We start from the raw sequence: 19,276 nt of genomic DNA on the forward strand, positions 1-19,276 counted from the left end.
GCCATTCATTCTCAGCCTTTGCTGGTTACAAGCCCCCAGGTCTAAACCTTTCCTGGAAATCACAGAATCGTTTGAGTTGGAAGGAAGGGACCCTTACAGCTCATCTAGTCCACCTCCCTGCAATGAACAGGGACAATCCTCCATCTTCCCACAGAGGAGAATTTGATCCCACGCTCCCTCTGTTGAATGGTCCTAATGTAGGAGATGTTGTTTAAGAGATGCAAACCCCTGAACTTTTCCTGCCACATAGTTACAGTCTGTGAAACTTCATTAGAATTTGATTTTTATTTCAATTGCTACATTTTAATTGATATATTTGTGTGCCTTTATTTTTCCCAGCTTGTTGTTGCTGCGCACTTCCAGTGCAGGATGCAGACTGCCCTCCCACTCAAGCTCAGGACACTGCAATTCCCCATCTATGCTGACATCTCGACTCACTGCTCCAGCTTGCAAGGTGCTCTGTGGCCGAGGATGGGATTCGAGCATGAATTTGGCCACTTCTGAGTTAGGTATGAGAAAACTCAGCTTCCACTCTGATAGGCTGTGCAGTGCCTGGCCACAAAACTGAACTACACTGAAGGAATTGGGCAGTTACAAAGCAGCCAGAGGTAGAAGATTTGCCAGGCTCTGTAGGAGGGCGTTGGGATTTTAGATGTCTGGTAGTGCTGGGGAAGGTGTAGCCAGCAGCCATGCAGGCTTCCTCCAAACTTCTCATTTTGCAGGGACATCTCAAGCTAACGAGCTGTCAGCTGAGTGCCTTCGCACCCAAGGCAGCCGTGGGCTGAGCTCCTGTTTCTTTATATCTATTCCAGCAACTTCTGGGCTTTGCAATAAGTGTCTGCAAATCCAATTAGCTACTTTCTTTGTGGCACTGTAGTCTGGCAGAGATCTGCTGTGTTGCTGCCATCTACAGTAGGGCCAGTGCCAATGGATAAGAAACAGATCTGATTTGCATATTCAAATATGCAAATGGACAATGACAGCTCTCCCTCATTTCTGTTTGGGCTTTTTATTGCAAAAGCGTTGCTTCTGAGATCCTAGTCTTGTGCTCAGAGGTGTGTGTTTCATCCTGCTTGGCCCTCGCTGTGCCAAGGAGTGGTTCTGTCCCATGAGAGCTGGGGATGCTGGAAAAAGAAGTAGAAAAAATACTTTGTATTGCACCTGTCCCTCCCTTGGCCAGGTAAACACAGGAGACACCCAGACTGCTGACTGGCCAGGATCCAAGCAACATCTCTCATTCTGCAATGAGAGTAGTTTCCTGTGGGCTTAGCAGCACTCTTTGTGTTGGCTGGCTCACACCTCTGCCATAAAGCCCTATGATCGATTGATATGTACGTGTGTATTATGTTTGTGTTACTGCAAACACAGCAGCCAACCACTTCTGTGACAGTCTTGCCCTTCCTATTCTTGGAGAAACAAGCTTGCTTCGCTGTTTATTGCCGTTCACCATTATTTTCTCATTACTATTTTAGTTACATCTTCCCTTTTTCTACTCTGAACCCAAGACCACAAGTTCTGCGGTCAATCTGTACTTTGAGTGGCTTGGAGAGCTGCCAGCTAACAAAGAAGGCCGTCCCCAGCACCTAGAGTCAAACAGCTTAGAAAAAAATGGTGATGTTGCAATGGTTCTATGGACTTGAAGACACTGAGCTTGCATTTGAGCAGAGTTTCTCTGAGAAAACTCACACTTTGATTCGTATCCGCATGCAATATTACTGAGTGGAAAGACCCTTAAGTTTTCCTCTGGACCTCTGTAAGTAACTTACCAGCTGCACAGTGATCACAGTGGTCCTTGTCTAATTTCATGTAGCAATGTTTGATGAGCCAAATACTCTGTGGAGTTTCTGAGATGTGTATAACTACAATCAAACTGATGATATTTGAGGTAGTAAGGGCTGGCATTTACCGTGGGTTCACCAGCAATGGTGCTATCTCCTTACTTACAGCCTCAGAAGAAGTCCTGAATCTGAATTCAGGAGAGGATTTGGTATTCAGGACATGCATTTAACACCAGGATAGTGCAGCAAGAGTCCAGATTGTTAATGGCCAAAACCTCTGATTGCCAGAAAGATGTTCCTTTCCACAACTAGCTGCATCTGGGGAAAAAATTACAGGCAGCTTGGAAATTCTTTAGTTCCCTTATTAATGAAGGACTTAGTAGAAGGAAAAAAAGCCACCAAAACCACTGTAATACAATTGAGCTTAACTAAGTTCTTTTGTGCCTGAGGAAAATCTAAATTATAGCTTACTATAGGTTCTGAAAAATGCAGAAGTCTTTTAATGGGCAATAACCCTCCGAAACAGAAGGAAGAGGGAAAATTTTCTCAGTAAGCAGGAACACAATGAGAATTTATTTGATGCTTTCTGTGTCGCTAGTGCTGGTGAAAGGAGCCAGATGAATAGTCACAATACGTCATGTCCTTTGCAGATGCAACATGGGCAGCACAAGCATCCTCAAACCGCCCCGCCAACGTGCTTCAATTCCGAATGAGGAGAACCAGCTTTCTGGGTGAGAAAGGAGTCTGTCTCTATTCAGTCCCTGACCCTTCTGCTCAAGGCTGTTAATGAAGGGGCCTCATTAGCACCAAAGGTGAGGTTGGCATTATAATGTAGCTACTGGCCCGCTGCAGGCTGAGCTGACACCTATCAATTCGTTCTGTCAGATGACGATACCTTTCGTTAGCACTCTGCAGACAGAGGTCAGGGTTGGCCAAATGATGTAAGAGGCTGTGTCATGCCAATCTCACCAGCTGGCTGACCTGCCATGAAGAGCATGGATTCGTCCAGCACTGAATACGAGCTGCTGGCAGAAGCTCAGGCTGGAGAATATGAGTCTAAGCACCTTAAGGAGCAAATGTGGTTCAACGGGGGAGGGAGATTCAGTGCTGACATTTGTGTCTGCTTTGCCTGTGCCTTGTTTTGGTTGATGCCAAAGTCGTTGAGGGATGCTCATCTGTGTGCTCAGAGAGAGGCCACCTTCTGGCAGGGAACTGTGACCCTGGACAGGATAGCCTTTAGAGCACTAAATAATACAAGATGAGGGGGGAAATAGCTTGAAAAAAAGGACATGGCAGGATGAGATCAGCAGCAGAATCTGACCGGCATCAAAAAGCCTGTTCTGAATCATTTCCTGGATTGAAAAGAGTGTCCAAAAAAGGAGCAGGAGTTATTATTTCAGATAAATATACTGTCTGAAATACAGCCTCTCCATAGCCAAGGCATTCCCAGTGTCTCGAGTTTCCCAGGCCTAACATGCAACAATCCTGTGGCCACACACTTATGCATGCCTCGTTTCTGAGTATCCCGAGCTCACAGTGTGGTGCCTTTTCCTCTTGAGGACTGGTGTTTCTGCTGTTTCCAGCCCTAATCACCCAGCCTGCTGGTTTACAGAGCAACTGGTCCTTTCCAACAAAAGCAGGTACCCAGCCTATAGTTTGATCCTTACCGTAATAAGAGCAGGTTGTGAGACATCCCAGAGCAGCATTTCAGAACCTGTGACGCTCAAATTAATGTGAATTTCTGGTTTTTGTGGCTCCTTAGTCAGCTGTTATAGTGACAGTTGCCACCACAACCAGGCTGTTTTGCTGGGTTTACATGAAACCAGCTTCTCTGTGGCTTCCACCTGTCTACACAGCAAACGGAGGTGGGGTTGCCACATATGTTAGTCTATGCAAACCAGCTCTAATCTAGCTAGCTCAGGTATGATAGCAGGTGAGATAATCCCCCCACACTGCATTGCAGGCTATGCAAACTCGCCTGTGACTCAGGGAATTTGGCTGGCAGTACCATGCTGAAATTTCTATCACTGAAACTTAATCGTTATCGCTGATATCACTACCTGTGAGACAATAGTGCACCTGATTGCTGCAAAGTCATATCTTGGCACTCCTGTAATGCCTTGGAGATTGACTTTGTTCCACTGTGGCCCAGCCAGCATAGTTTCAAGGGAGTCAGGATGGGATCTAAAACAACACACAGATGCAACAAATACTGTTTCAGCCAACGCAGTGTGAACTGAAGACTCTCCGCAGTTAGACAGTGGAGGCAGAGCTGTTAGAAATTCTGTCCCTTTGTTACTCAGGCATCAGAGCTGGGCATTGTAATACGTGCCCATGAGTTTATTCATTACATGCATTTTATATGCCACCAATATTTTGGATTAATGAAGAATACAATCAATTTGACACATTTCATGCAATTTTGCAATGCATTATGTAAACATTGCAGATGCAGGCTGTTTTCTCCCATTGCCTGCGGATTTTTGTATGCTATGAAATCTATTTTAAATACATGCGTGAAATGTGTCACAAAACATCTGACATATGTGGAAAACATATTACTGTACCGTATGGGCAGTGCTAGAAGGTCACTGATGAACAGCTTGAAAACAGCAATCATTTGCATACAGATATATAGCTGTTTATATTATGATCCCATCATAGGGGAATGGGGTCCCAGGTCTGCGTGGGTCACTGGCAATGGCAGCGTTTTGGGACTTGTGGTGCATAATGTGATGGAAACAAATAGAAGTAGCTAGGATGCTTGCTGCCTGGACATTTTCATCAGTTCCTCATAAGAGAGCAGTTGATAAAGTCTTGTGGAAGGTAAGGGAGAGCAGAGTTGTGTTTTTAATGACACTTCATCAGGTTTGATCATTAAAAGTTACCCCTGTTGAAGGCACTTCTCTGTGCCGAGTGTCATAGAGCAGATCCTGTTCTCTCTTTCAAGTACCCACTCCAGGTTGGACTGAATAGAGTCAGTGTGCATTAGGGATGGTACAGACGGGGTCAAGCCCTGCCTTTAATCTCTGTGTATGTCTTTCTGTCAAGATGGTTCATGTTTTTCAGTGTTGCACTACTAAATCTTTAAGTCAGATAGGATGAATGGCGATGAAGAACAAATTTAACTTGTTGCCGTTTTTGCTCCATTTCACAGATTTGGTTTTAATTTCACTTGGCAGTGCTCTGGTGGATGTTACTGCTTGGCAGTAAACAATAAAATCCCACATATATCAGTTTTTGTGTTTGCAGGTTGCAGTTCTTCATCGATTAATTTTTAGAACGGTCCCAGAAAGCACTTAGAGAAATATTGCAGTTTGCACTTTATTGGCATTACACGGCACTATTTCTGGCTGCTGCTCAACAAAATGAATCCTTAAGTGTAAGCGAGTGCCATTGATAGCAATGGAAATATTCATGTGCTTAAAATTAAACATATGCTTATGCATTTCAGTGAAATGAGACACCTGGTCTCTCGTGGAATGTCTGTCTAAATCAACGCAGCTCATGAATTGGGACCCAAGGACTGAATGCTCATGGAAAGTGAATGGGAAAACATGAAGGACAGAACTAAGTGAGACCACGAGCTTCAGTGTGAAGGCAGGGAAAAGCGAATCCTTTCATCTCAGGTATTTTTATAGCAGTCATTACTACAGAATTGAAGTTACGTGAACCACTTTATCAGAGAAATGTGAACTGCTTGTGTTTCTTCTGAAAACAGCAGTGAAAATGTGTTGCTAAGTGGAAGCAAAGCACGAGGCTTTATAGAAACAGCTGAAAACATTATTTGATCTTTTAAAATCATTTTTGCCAACTGGTTTATTTGGCCACATAACAGCCGTGCTTCATGTTATTGAAGTGCAGCTTTTAGCCACAACTCCCCTATGTTCACTGGTCAAATCTGGCCCTGATAATGTGTGCAGCCACCGTGTGAAATAACACAGAGAGACACAGGCAGGGCACCTCAGGACTGTGACTGCTGCAAGACTGTATTCACTGAACCAGGACTTTCAGCTAAGCAGGATCTGATCCCTTTTATCTGTCCAGAACAACCTTTAATATGTGGAGATCCTGGCATTTGATTATGGCTCAACAGTTAATGTTGTCTTGTATAAAAAGTGGATAGCAAGGATGTAAGTAAAACAGGGAAAGAAAAGAAATAACTTTTTTTGCTAGCAGTTCTGATGGGGATGTAACAGAGCTGCCAACCTCTGAGCTGGAAATCCTGAGTCAAACCTCAGAAGCAGTGCTTAGAGTTGTAAGGACAAGAATTTAGAGGTAATATTTCCTGGAGCCTCTCTCTTTCCTTCCCGAGTTTCTCAGCTCTTTGCATTCATGCTTTCCAACTTTTGACTGCTGACTTTGAAGACTAAAACTGAGAAAAGTTTAACCTAAATTAGCATTGTTTTAACACAGCTCCAGAACAGGGTTTTTAAATCACAAAGATGACCAGGCATCACTAAATTCCCAGCCCCTATTACATACTTTCTGTGTATCAAAACCACCATCTTCCTTTCTCTTTGAGACAGATACAAATAAAGGTCTTTTGCAAACAGCTCCACTGAAGCAGTTTCTTCCCCTGGCATTGTTCAGAGGTTATCATTAATTACTTTTGCATTACTTATGCAGGTCCATGAATGTGCACTGTCCTTTATGGATAAATCCCTCTGCCCTGAGAAGTTTCCAGCTTGCTGGCCACATCCTGCAGTGTAAATCTATAACAGCAGGAGGCAATTTGGTGCAGCAAAACAGGTAAAAGTTAATTGTTTATCCTGCAGGACTGGTGCCTTATCAACATTACTAGTTCATTTGCGTTGCAATTGCACCAAATAGACTTGGCTGATGCTGTTGTTTCACAACGTCTCTTAATCTGGCATCAGTTGAAAGCAGCAGCCTCTCTGTTCTCTTCCTCATTCCTGCTCTCTCTCTTGCTTCTTTTCTTGTGGTTTAGGCAGCCACATGGCAAACCAAATCAGTAAAATTATCCGGGTTAAGGCTCATCTGGCAAAAATAAGGGAAGGAAGGGTTTAATTTTGACCATTCCTAACTCAGATCCTGAGTGTGTGGGCTTGTAGCTCTTCCTGTCCTGCCAAATTCCAGCATTACTCTGCTGAGTGCCTCGGCTGCATGCACCCAGCATGGCACACACATGGCAAAGGTCTCTTTGCAGGGGAACTGCAGAGCTTCCCAGGGTTCTGGGGGCAGAGGAAGGACTGCTGTTACCTTTGCACCCCTGCATTGTGCTGCTTGTTCCTCCTGGTCCCTGTTTTGCTCGCAGCAGAAACGCAGCAACTCGTTTTGATGAGGTGCTCTGCGCTGGCTGCACCCTGCCTGCGGGACACGTGGCTCCCTGGTGGGAGGGATGGGATGTCCTCAGCAGCCTGGGGACCTTTTGGAGGTGCTTTGGGGAACCCTGCACAGCTTTGGGGTGCAGCACCGCAGTCACATCCCAGTATCAGGGCTGCTTGGCTCTCAGACTGCGGCCCCGCTCGGCACAGGGGGCCCTGCCTCAGGCACTGCACTCCTTTTAAAGCTGCTTTGTGGGTTTCTTTTCTTTTCTCTCTCTTTCCCCCCTCCCTCTCACTCCCCCCCCCCTCAGGTTCCCAGGGCTGGGGATTCAGCTTCTGGCTTCATCCAGAAATCCCTGAGGGTTTCAGATCCCCACGAGGCCTCTCAATGTCTTGATCTGCTTGAATAGGCATTTTTAACGCGGCCCCGGCTGTCATCAGGGCCTGTTACAGTCACTCAACTGCAGCAACATTGTTCTCCAGGCGCCTGGGACACCTCCCTTATTACCATAGAGCACGGGGGATTTTGCTGTGGGATTTCTCCTCATCATCTCTCAGACCCGCGGCGGTCCATTCGCCCTCTTCCATATCACAGCCTCCGTCCCTGCGTGGCTCCTAGCATCCCCATCCCAAAAGGCTGCTGGCTCGCGTCCATCTCCCTCGGTCCCCTCGGAGGTGACGGTGACCCCCTTTTCCTGTGCCAGGCTCCCTGGCAACGCGGCCTTTCTTTGCCAGCAGCCTCCTCCACCCCCTGACGGGGAGCGGGGCTGTGAAAGCCCCTCTGCACTTTTGAACTTGCTGCCGTCGCGCTCAGTGGCTGCGCGGGGCAGCGGCGGGCGAGGGGCCGGGCCCAGCAGGGACCCGGTGCAATTGCCCAGAAGTTATTAATAGGCTGCAGAAGAATGTGATGGGCTGGGGATAGGGGTGGGGGAGAGGGGGAGAGAAATGAGGAGGGGGAGCGAAACGAGGTGACGGGGAGAGGCAGGAGTGATGGCATGCGGAGAGACAAAGAGGATGGAAGAGATGGGTGAAGAGAGACAAAAGCCACTGGTGTCCCCATCTTGTGCTGTGCATGGTGGCTGTGCTGGCACGGAGCTGGCCTTGTGCAGTGCTGGGGGACATGGACCAGGCTTGGGGGTTCAGCCCAGACGTGATGCAGGTGAAATATTGCCCAGGGTTCATGAGCCAAACTTGCCATCTAGTGGCTCCGGGGACCATTGCAGAGGACCCACAACACGACGGTGGTGGAGCTGTGTGCTGACTTCTTGCTCAGGATGAGCCCCAAAGGGCTTCTGCTGTTTGCTTTACTGACAGTGTCCCCAAACCCCTGTGGTTCCCTGGAGGGACATCACCTTGCTGAGGCTGTACTTCAGGGAACCAACTCCAGCTGCTCTGCTCTTGGTGCCCCCAGAGAATCATAGAATCACTCAGGTTGGAAAAGACCTCCAAGATCACCCAATCCAACCCCAACCATCCCACCATGCCCACTAACCATATCCTTCCTGCCACCTGTCCACAGCTCTCAAACACCTCCAGGGACAGTGACCCAACCACTTCCCTGGGCTGCCTGTTCCAATGTCTGACCACTTTTTCTCGGAACAAATTGCTCCTAATAGACAACCCCAACCTCCCCTGGTGCAGTTTAAGGCCATTACCTCTTGTCCTACCAGTGGCTGTGCCAGGCCCCAGGTTCCACGTCACTGTGATGCAGCAGGGCTCAGAGCACATCCACAGCAGAAGCAGCTTCTTCACTGTTGTGCTATGGAGAGAACCTGGAGAGCATCTCTCACAGCAGTGCCGTTCTCTGGAGCTTCACATCTCCTGCTTTGTCCTTGCAAAGATTCTGACATGTTTATCTCATGTTCCAGCTCTGCCATCAGCCGGCACTTTCAGTGCTCCAGGTGACTCTACAAGTTACACACTGGGAACCAACAGAACTGGAGAGGGATAAGGGCCACAGGGACTGAGAAGAGGTAGAACAGAACTTCTCTTGGGCTGTCAGCTAGGAGGATTTCTCTCCCCAGGCCATAAAGAACTTTGGCCACCCTGGGTGGCTGACAGATAATGGGGGATACAGTGCACTCAGGGGAAAGAAAAGAGCAAGTAAGTGTCCATAGCTTTAATGCACAATTCTCCTGAGCAAGATCATATACATAAATAAATAAAATTAATAATAATAATTAGAGCAGCCCCAACAAACCCATCTGTCACCAGCTTGGCTTCTGTCTTTCCAGCTGTGCCCTTGTCAGCGAAAGGTGCCACAGCCTGAGTAATGCAGAGGACACAGAAGTAGCACTGTCCCCTTCTCAGTGAGCATCAGCTGGAGGAGGAGACCTTCATCTCCCCAGCGTTGGCCTGGGCAGTCTCCTAAGTCTGTGGGCTCCCACCCTCCTTCACGCCCAGCACCACGGGGCCTCAGCTGCTCCCTGCCCCATCCGCCAGCCACATCGCCCTTGTCCAGGGAGCAGGCACACAGCTGAGGTGCTCCCCGTGCAGATGCACATGTGTGCATCACACCCCATGCCCGAAGGACGCAGCTGGCTCTAGCACTGCTTGTGAGGCTCCTCCAAGGCAATGTAAGGCACCACGATGGGCCAGGAGTCACTGGGCCAATATCCCAGTTTTGGCTTGAATGCTGGCATCTCGTAGGTGACGTCAAAGTACATGACCAGTGGGAAGCAGTAGAGGAGGGACACAGCTATCAGCACGTGCCTGTCAAGGAAGCAAAACAGATGTGTGGGAGAGGAGTAACACTAACAGCCCTCCTGCACCTTGTGACTGCGTGTGGTTGAAGTTGTCACACTGAGGGCATGGCAATGGCAGGCAAATGTCAGATGTTACAACCCTGCAATGTACACAAGATCTATGGGTCCTGCAGGGTTTGTGCCTACAGAGAAATCCCAGAAGAGCTCTGAGAGCTGGGTTTGGGGCAGTTGGGGTGACACAGGAGACTTAAACTCCAAACCACCCAGTTCACTTTGCCTGGCATAGCACAGAAGGTCTGGGTATCTGAATTGGTCATCCCAGTTACTTGGGAGGATGAATCTGAAAGCGCACATTGTATGGCACTTACAACAATGTTTGGCGAGGGACTGAAATGTCTTCCTAAAGCAAATCACCGTCTTTCAATTTGGTTGTTAAAATAAAGGGCATTGCACTTTGTATGGCTTCCTGGAAGCAGATGTAGTGCCTTGAAAGGAAGTGGCTTACCTGGAGTGGTTTTAGAACAATTTCACATTTGTTGGTGTGGAGGAGGTAAGGGATATTAAGCAGCGATTAGGACGAGTCCTTGGGCTGGGGCCAGGATGAGGAGCAGCACCAACAGTGACAGAGCAAAGTGGGAGAGGGGGAGGCACAGATGCAGCTGCTCCCTGTTTGAGTACCACATCCCTCCTGCCCTCCCTCCTCCTCCTCTGTGGCCCTTCAGCTCTGAAACATTTAAGCCAGGCTTCCTCCCTCTCCGCTGGAGACTTACCAGAAGCTGTGGAAATAAGGGAAGTTGATCGCCTGGCAGAGCCAGCAAAGCCACCTGTCACTTAACCAGCTGGTGATGGCCAGCACCCACCACACCACCATGGCTTTGGCCATCCGATGAACACGTTGGTCATTGCACCTGGAAAATACAGTGAGGAGAGAGGGAGATGGGAACTGTGTTGGAAGGATGGAAGGAATGTGAGTTTGAAAAAGGGCCAGCAGGTTCCTGTTTGCATGTGCTAATGCAACAGGGCAAAACCTGGTGGGTTTCTGCTCAAGAATATTCATCAGACCACAAGAACTGGAAAAGTGTGGCTCTGCAAAAGGAATTTCTGACCTTCAGTGGGTGAGAGTGATGCTACAAGATGCTAACACACCTTCGTCTTTCTCCCCGGATCCCAGTGGGTTCCCCTCAACCCCACACTGGTTCCCAAATCCCGCACAAAGGAGAAAGAGCTGCAGAGATGGCAGAGATGAACTTCTCAACCTCCTCCTTACTTTTTCAGCTCGCGCCAGGTCAGGTACAGCAGGTGGAAGGCGATGCAGTTGAGCGCATAGGCATTGATGGATGGTTTGATGAAGGACATCAAGGTGGTGATCACGGTGGTGACACCACCCAACCAGTAGAATTGCTTCCTAAGGGGACGACAGAATTGCGAGTGAGTATCAGTGCTTCCAGGGTTCGCAGTGCAGCAGGTAAAGGATGGTGCTGGCTGTTGCCTGAGAAAGGAAGCCACCCTCCAGCACCTCCAACCTGTTTGCATATAACTGTCCTCAGGCTCTGCAGAAGTCCTGGCAGGAAAGCCGGGATATATTTTATGTTTCTCAAGAACTGCCCGAGAAATTGCTTTGCTAAATCCCCTGGTCGGTCCAGGACAGAGCCGAGGATGACTCGTGCACCGCCACGGCGATGCCAGAGCCGGGCATGGAGATGTGCAGAGGGAAGGGCTGCAGAGCTGCTGTCCCAGCAGCGGGGGCAGGGCCTTCAGCAGCGCGGATTCGGGCTGACTGAGCAACAATAGGGCTCGGAGAGGCCTTTCACATGCAAATCCCTTCCCAAGTCCCTTCCCCTCTCGCTGCCTCCCCCAGCCACGTCTCCACAGTGAACTCCCGGTGACCTCCTCCGTGGCATGGGAGGAGCGGGATGGGAGCGAGCTCTGTTAAGGGCTGTATCGGAGGGCTCAGCAAGCCTGCCAGGACGGGAGCATCCTCTTAACAAAACTCTGCTGAGCTCCTGTTGCTGATCTCAATCTCTCCATCCATCCTGCTGCAACCCAGCCCTTCTGCATCCAGCCCTTCTGCAAACACCCTTTGCAACACGGGATGTTATCTTGGACTTTTTTGGCCTATGGAAAACCTCATCCCCTTTGATAATGGCAGGGGATGCTACCAGAGTTTGACAGCATGGGTAATTCAATGTCAGTGCTCAGGAACATGTAATTTCCTAGTATGTGTGAAGTGCCCAAGTCCTGCACTGCCCCAGATGGTTCTCTGCTTCCCTTAAAGGCTGGAGGACTTCCAGTCCCTTCAAAGATGTGCACAAACTGGAGCAGTCCCCATGTTCCTAACACAGCTGTCCCCATCCAATCACACCTAGAAAATAAACTTGCCCAAATCTCTTCTTTTTGCGATCCTTTGTACAAAGCTTCCTGTACAGCTTTGTGAGGGCAGGTAGCTCCAGGCAACAGGAGCTCTGAACAGCCCTTTCCAGGGGCTTTGTGCCCCTCTGTAAGGATCCAGAAGTGAGTAGTGTAGGGTCTGGCCAAAGAGCAAAATGCTGAGAGCTGGCTTTTAGGGTCACATATCAACAGCAATTTCCCATCCCTTGCAGCCTGGAAACTCATTTGCCACTGAGCCATACCTGCTTTTGATGCACCTGGGGAAGTGAGCCCTTGGGTACCAAAACGAATATGCCACAGCCAGCGTCCAGAGGATGGAGAGCTCATCCAAGAGTTGTCCCACGTAACTCAGGGTCATGTGGAAGTACATGGAGAAGATACCTGCAGGGAGTGAGGACAGCTTGTATCAGTGCAGCTCTGTCTCAGGAGAAGCCTATCTGGACTGGGAAGTACTTAAGACATTTCTTAGAGAAACACCATTCCTGAAGGGCAGGAATGGCAGACCCATGGCTTTACAGGGCATGAAGCTCTGTACCCAGAGCCAGCAGGAGCCACGAGCTGCAGCTTCACACGTATATGTCTGTCCAGTTCCTCACCCCAGCTTGCTCCTTGCTTTGGCCACTACAAACCCATCTCCAAAGCTAAAGGTAGCGTGAATGAATGCTCTGCAGCCTGATCTCAAGAAATTGGCACCCACCTACGCAGAGGAGAAGGCCAGAGATGAAGTACATGGGCACGGTGCGCTGCTGGCAGTACTGCCGGTTCAGGTGGAGCAGGGCAGCCGAAAGGATGAAGAAGCATACATTGCTGACCTGCAAAACAAGAGACACAGTTTGCTGCATGATCTTGGGGAGGTCCCATCTTACCTTATGTCTCAGTATGTCCCCATGTGGAGAGCATACTGATCTCTGGAGAAAAGCACTGTGTGGAGGCAATGCCCTTGGCACTGGAGAAGGGCAGAGGCGTTTCTTGAGGTGTGAGGCTGGGGCTGGAAGGATGGCTCTTATGTGATAGCAGCAGGGCTATGCTCTCTGTGAGGACAGCAAGCTCAGGGTATGCTTCTGTGAACCAGGTGCAATGGACAGCAGCAGGACCTGCAGGACACCCATAGGTGGGGCTGGACTGAGGTGGCATCCTGTGGTGTCACATGCAAAGCCACCTGCCCTAGGGAGGGAGGTAGGCTGGATGCCAGTAATTAAATGAAGTCATAAAAGTTATCTGAACATGCTTTGTGAATGAATGCATAGCAAAATAATTCATCCCTGTTTTCCAGCTCTGCACAGTTGCTGCATTGCCAGGCTTTGGTGCAGCTGGGGTGGAGGAAAATGCATGGGGATTCATCCTGGTGACAGTGCCAGCATTTCAAGAAGCAGCAGATGCTGATGGGCAGAACACAGGAGCTGAGAAGGAGCAGGGAGTGCTCTGAGCCTGCACCTGACTGCTGGATTGGGCCCTTTCCACCCTGCAGCAAGGGAGGAAGAGAGTTTGAAGCAGCCCTCACCTCTGCAAGTGAGGCATTGTCACCTGGTGTGCAAACACAATAAATGGAGTATCACCAGGAAGCTCAGTGTCCCTAAGGAAAATCTCTCTTGCGCACGAAAGGTTAGGATCTGGTGGAATGTTCCACCTGCCAGGCAGTGCAGTGGGTTTGGAAGAGCCAAGCACAGCCATCTGCCATGCTGTTATTTGGCCAGCCACCAGCACAGCTTTTATCTCGCCCTGACAATTCTCCTTTCATATTCCAGCCAGACACTGTCCCAGAGCCCAGCCTGGAGTGTCACCCCAAAGCTGCAGGCTCATCCCTCTGCATCCCCGCTGAGCACCAGGTACACTGCAATGGCACAGAGGGATGTGAGTTTAGGGGAAGAGGGCTGCAAATCCCAGGGATGTTGTCATAGACCTGAAGCACATCCCCTCACCTTGCAGAGGGAAGAACCCTTCACGTTTAATGTAAGGCCTCAATTCCCTTCGACAAACAGAGATCAATCTTGAATTTCACTGTGGTTTTCATGAAACAAGTCCATGTGCCTACAAACAGCAATTCTTAGGGCAAATGTATAGGTTCTCTGTGTGTGCTTACAGCCAAATCCAGGCCTGTCTCTGTTCCAAAATGAGAAGGGAAGTGCTGGTTCCAATGCACGCTTGAGGTCAGACAGTTTGGAAATGATCACGAAACCAAACTATGTGTTGAAGTAACCAACTGCGTTGTAAGCATTTCTTTTCCTGTGAAATGGTTCAAGAGGGTTTTGGAAAACAGGCAGGGATCACAAGGAGAGCAAATGCTTGCAGAAGACACAGCAGTATGCAAGTGCCAGCATGTGTGTCCAAGTGAGGAAACGCCGGAGTCTGAGATTGCACACAGGGAGGTCCGGATCCCTGCTGCAGTGGGCATTGCAACAGCACCATTAATTACATGATAGCAACATTATCACTTCATTAATTCAGCCTGAGAAGTGCAAGATCAGATATCAGCAGGGAGGGATGATCAGGAGAACCGTGCCAGCAGATTGCAGTGATTCCCTGCAGAGCAGCCAGGCTCAGAGCTTGGGGCAGAGCCGTGAGGGACCCACAACTGGGGGTCTTCAACACCTGTCAGGTCCCAGCCCTGCTTGTTTTTCTAGGAGAAAAGTGAGGCTGGGAACAGTGACATGCCTGTAATCCTGCTGCATTAGCAGGATCACGGGAAAGGCCCCAGGGCTTGTGCAATGTACACTGTGCAGCCTAAAAGGAAAGGAAAGCCCTGCAGAGGGCCATCCGCTTCTCCATGCCCAGCAGAGTGAGAATGGCTTCCTGGGATGGACTGGGACAGCAGGTGCTGGTTGTGCTCTGTGAGCACAGAAATGAGACAGAGGCAACCCAAGTGCGTGCTGCCACAGAGCAGGTAGGGGTGCCCCATCCCTGGAGGTGCTCAGGGCCAGGCTGAATGGATCTGATGTGAGAAGGCCCTGCCTGTGGCCTAGGCTGGACAGAATGACCTTTAAGGGCCTTCCATCCCAACCACTCTGGAATTCTGATTGTATGATTTTCTGCAGTGGAAGGAGATTTCTCAAAGTGTTGCTGCAGTGCACTCACTCCCTTGAAGACCAAAGACCTGGCTTTCACTGACAGGAGAGCCTGCAGAGCCTAAGACGGAAGCAAGTATCTCCAAGGCTCTCTGGACTTGCAGAGCAAATTCCTAACAGTCAGAAGCTGTGGCTGCCTGTCCTGCATCGTGGTGTCACACCGTGTTTGGGGCAGCAAGCAGCAGCGTGGCTGCACACAAATTGCAGGGTGAGGAGAGTGTGAGGTGTCCCCACTGCCATGGGGCTGCTGAGCTCCAGCATGAGTATCTGGCATATGTGGGTGATTTACACCTGCAGCCAGGCTTATCTCCAGGCTTATCAATGGAGCTGTGGTTATCTGACAGTGTGAGAGCTCCTGGTGCTTAGCCAGAGAGTGCTGAGGATCTGGATGTCATTACCAGCATCCTCATTGGTTATTGCAGGAAGGGAAAAAAAAGGGGAGTAGAATGACAGGTCCTTGACTGATGACCCTCATGTAGCACCACACTGTTCAACTGCAAACAGCCAGAAGACAATAAATTTCTGGGTCACCGAGTCTCGCTATAAATAGTTAGAGCTTTGTCACTGAATTGCAGTGCAATCATGAGCCACGATGTATTAATTATTAGGGACTTTACGATATTGTTTACATTCTCTGCTCATACCCCTGGTGCTTATTCCTAATAAAAAGCATCCAACCCAGGCAGGGATGAGAGTGAGAGCGGCTGCTGCAGAGCGATGCTCAGCAGTATGTTGCTGCTGACACAGAGCTTCCAGCTGGAGCCATGGGCAGTGTTGGGAAGAAGATGCAGAAAGGATGCTCCATTAGGAAGCCCTGCTGCTTTAGGAGCATTGGGTAGGAGCTGGCTGGGTTCCCAGCTAGTCTAAAACTCTGACAAAGCGGTGCTGAAGTCAATACTGATATAATTGTCTCCAGGCAGGGCAGTGAGACAAGGTCCATAAAGCCTGAGCAGGGAGGAAGCGATCTGAAGATTTGAACGTGGGGAACAAAGGAATGGAGAAGAGAGGGAGACACAGGACTCTGGAATCACACCTAGGATGGTGCTCTGAGCAGAGTGTTTCCCAGTGCTGCAGGGCCGAGAGCCAGCCTGCATGGACCGAGGGCGATGCCATGGAGGTGATGCTCCTGCTGGCTTTGGATTCCCTGCTCTGAGCACAGTGCAGCTCTGGGGACTGTAGTCAGTTGCTCAGACAGCAATGGTTCCTCAGGGTTTGCTCTTCTACCTCTTATGTTTTTGGAGAGAAGTCCACACAGCAGTCCTGCTGCAGGCAGCAAGGCAAGTCTTGATCTTGGCCATTCCCTAAACAAGAATTATATCCCAAGCCAGAAACTGCAGGAGTGGTTTCCTCTGCTGTAAAGGCAGAGATCTAAGAGTTAATGTTTTATGGGGTTCAGAGGACTTTGGGACGTTAGGAGGACGGTTGTGCACCTGACCATAGCAGCTGGGGTCTGGCAGTGTGCCACTGGGAGCTCAGACATGGGACTGAGCTCCTGAGGTACCTCTTGGTGTGATCCTGAGCCACTCCAACAGGGGGTATAAATCACAGTCCTTGTAAAAATGTGGTCTCAGCTCCAAAGACACGTTGGGAAAATGCTACCTGAGTGCTGACCTCAGAGCTTGGGCAAATGTTTCTTCCAGTATTAATTCTGATTTTAAAAGTCCAAATTTCAGACTTTCTGATCTGTTTGGAATTAAGCCCCTCTCCACTCTTGCCAGTGAGGTTCTCAAACTCAGAGGCATTTGGCACCTCCAGCAACATTCAGAATGCTGCTGGGAGCATCAGCGACTTCTGCACCCCTTTGCTCTGCACCCTGTACTCATCCATCAGGGGCAGCAGACACCAGACCAGGAGCTGAGTACTGGGGGGCAGCAGGACCAGCAGGTCCTTATTTCAGTGCCTGAAAGAGAAGGGACTGCACACAGACCGTGCATCCCTCCTGCACGACCCTGTCAGGTCAATTGGAACTGTGTGACTGGAGAGGGTATTATAGTTATTAGAGGTCATTTATTAGAAACAGGAAATGCTTTTTAAAAAAGAAAAAAAAAAAAAAGGAAGCGACATTTCCACGAGAAACAAGAACTTCCAGTGTTCAAAGGTAACTGCTGAAGGTTGTAAACAAGGCCTTTGGAAGGCTGTAAATTGTCTCATGCCTCTGCCAGCACTAATTGCATGGAGGCAGAGGGACGCACTCGCAGACAGCAGGTGCCTGCAGATGGATGTCAGTGCATGTGGGACTGGTGCTGAAAGGAGCCTGATTACAAAGGGGATCACAGGAGGTGAAACTCCCACATCAGCTTTCCTCTGCCCAGAGTTCCAGATTCCCAACCTGCCCGACGCGGTTCATGCAAGCACTGTCTCTCATTCTGCCACTCCTGTACATTTAGCTGGAATATACGAGCCCTGTGTGGGACTTACCCCAGTTGGCAGGCAAGCTGCAGGACTGGTATAACAGGATCTCACCAATCTGGGCTAAGGAGCACTGCCAGACTTTGCTCAGTGGGAACTCAGCCCCATGTGTGCCCAGAGAATCCCAGACCCCAGCTCTGCTTGTGGGCAGCAAACCCCCAGGATTTACATACAGCTCCCCAATTAAACACCCTCTAACAGCAGGAAGCTCAGAGCAGGAGAGCAAATGTGGCTGACCCATCCCATCCCGTATCCCAAAGGCAGCTCTGCCCTCGGGATGCCCCACACTCACCGTGTTGTAGTACTCTGCGATGATCGGCGAGTGCACAAAATTGTTTTCACACCAGTCAATTTCAGAGCTCTGGTAGGAGAATATACTCGGCATCGTTGGGTTGCCTGGGCAGAAGGAGAGGAGTGGGTTAGTCATGCACCTGTGTGCACAAACGGAATGGGAAGTGTGCTGCCCACCGGCCCCTTGCACACCTGCACGCGCTCATGTTGCACAGCATCCTTACCCTGCTATGAAAGATTCATCCTCTTCCCAGCACGCATTGCATTGCAGACATTTCCTGCTCTCTCCCCGCAATCAGAAGTCACAAACCACCTAGGAAATATCCTTGAGCTCTGAGCTTGGAATGGTCACCGTCGCCACATCCATAGCACTAACATCCCTCTTCGGGGGTCACTGCTGCTCCATGTCCCAGCCCTGCCCTTGTCACCCTGCCTTCTGCCTTTGCTTCACTTTCTTTATGACTCAGATCTTGCTGCCAAGAGGACTTCCCCACACCTCATGGGCTGTGCGCTACCTTTTGGGAGTGGAGATCTGCAGGGTTTATTGCTCATTGGCTCCGTCCTTTCTCATCGTTTTGCAGCATTCACCCCAGGGCTGGAGCTCAGTGCAAGCACCAGTTCAGACTTGAGATGTTCCTAGAATCCTGAGGCATGGAGCAAAGGCCTGGGATTGTGTCCCTTTGCCGGCAGTGATTCCACTTTGAAAGCAATCAGCCCAGTGAAAGCCATCCAAGCTTCACGCCTCTTATCCTCAGCCTGGCCTCTGATGGAGGAGGAATTGCATTTCCGAGCAGGATTCTAACCAAAATCCAACCTTTCCTCTTCATTTCTTTTCCCCGTGCTGAAGACTTTCCTACCCACCGTCTGCACATCATTTCTCAGCCTTTGGAAAAAATCAATGTTCCCATCAAGTTCCTTGTTCACAAATCCTTGAGGCTTTGGAGCTATTCTGGAGGCTGACAGAGACGGGTGCCAAACCTGGAGGTTTGGGAACACCATTCAGACCCCGGGGCTGAGTGCTGGGGACGCTGGAGCTCCTGGGGCTGCTGTGGCTCTTTGGCACTGAGCATGCCCAAGGCACAGGAAGAAATGAGTGGAAAGCAGCGTTCCCTTTAAATCCCTCTCAGCTTTGGGTCTAGCACAAGGAAGGGAAGTTTATCTTACAATCGCTCCTTGGTTAGTTGTGTTATTATGGACAAGCTGCTTACAGCAGCTGAGGAACGCCGCTGAGCTCAGCAGTGGCCGTAGGTGTGCAAGGCTGAGAAGCAATCAGTTTCCTCTGCCTCTCTTCCCAAGAAGTTCAAAGGCAGAAAGCCTGCAAATGCAACATGGCCACAAGCTTGTCTGCAGCCCCC

The 19,276-nt window shown here is 49.6% G+C and overlaps 1 protein-coding gene across 1 annotated transcript; it reads right to left on the reverse strand.

Moving 5' to 3' along the window:
• Positions 1-9,609: 9,609 nt before the first annotated feature.
• Positions 9,610-18,015, reverse strand: ACER1 (alkaline ceramidase 1; the record flags this gene model as incomplete). Its single annotated transcript, XM_079546935.1, has 6 exons — positions 9,610-9,778; positions 10,542-10,679; positions 11,039-11,176; positions 12,402-12,540; positions 12,857-12,971; positions 17,923-18,015. 6 exons carry the CDS (start codon positions 18,013-18,015, stop codon positions 9,610-9,612), a joined length of 792 nt encoding a protein of 263 aa, XP_079403061.1.
• Positions 18,016-19,276: the final 1,261 nt, after the last annotated feature.

The sequence above is a fragment of the Tetrao urogallus genome (assembly GCF_951394365.1).
Source record: "Tetrao urogallus genome assembly, chromosome: 25".
Lineage (NCBI taxonomy): Eukaryota > Metazoa > Chordata > Aves > Galliformes > Phasianidae > Tetrao > Tetrao urogallus.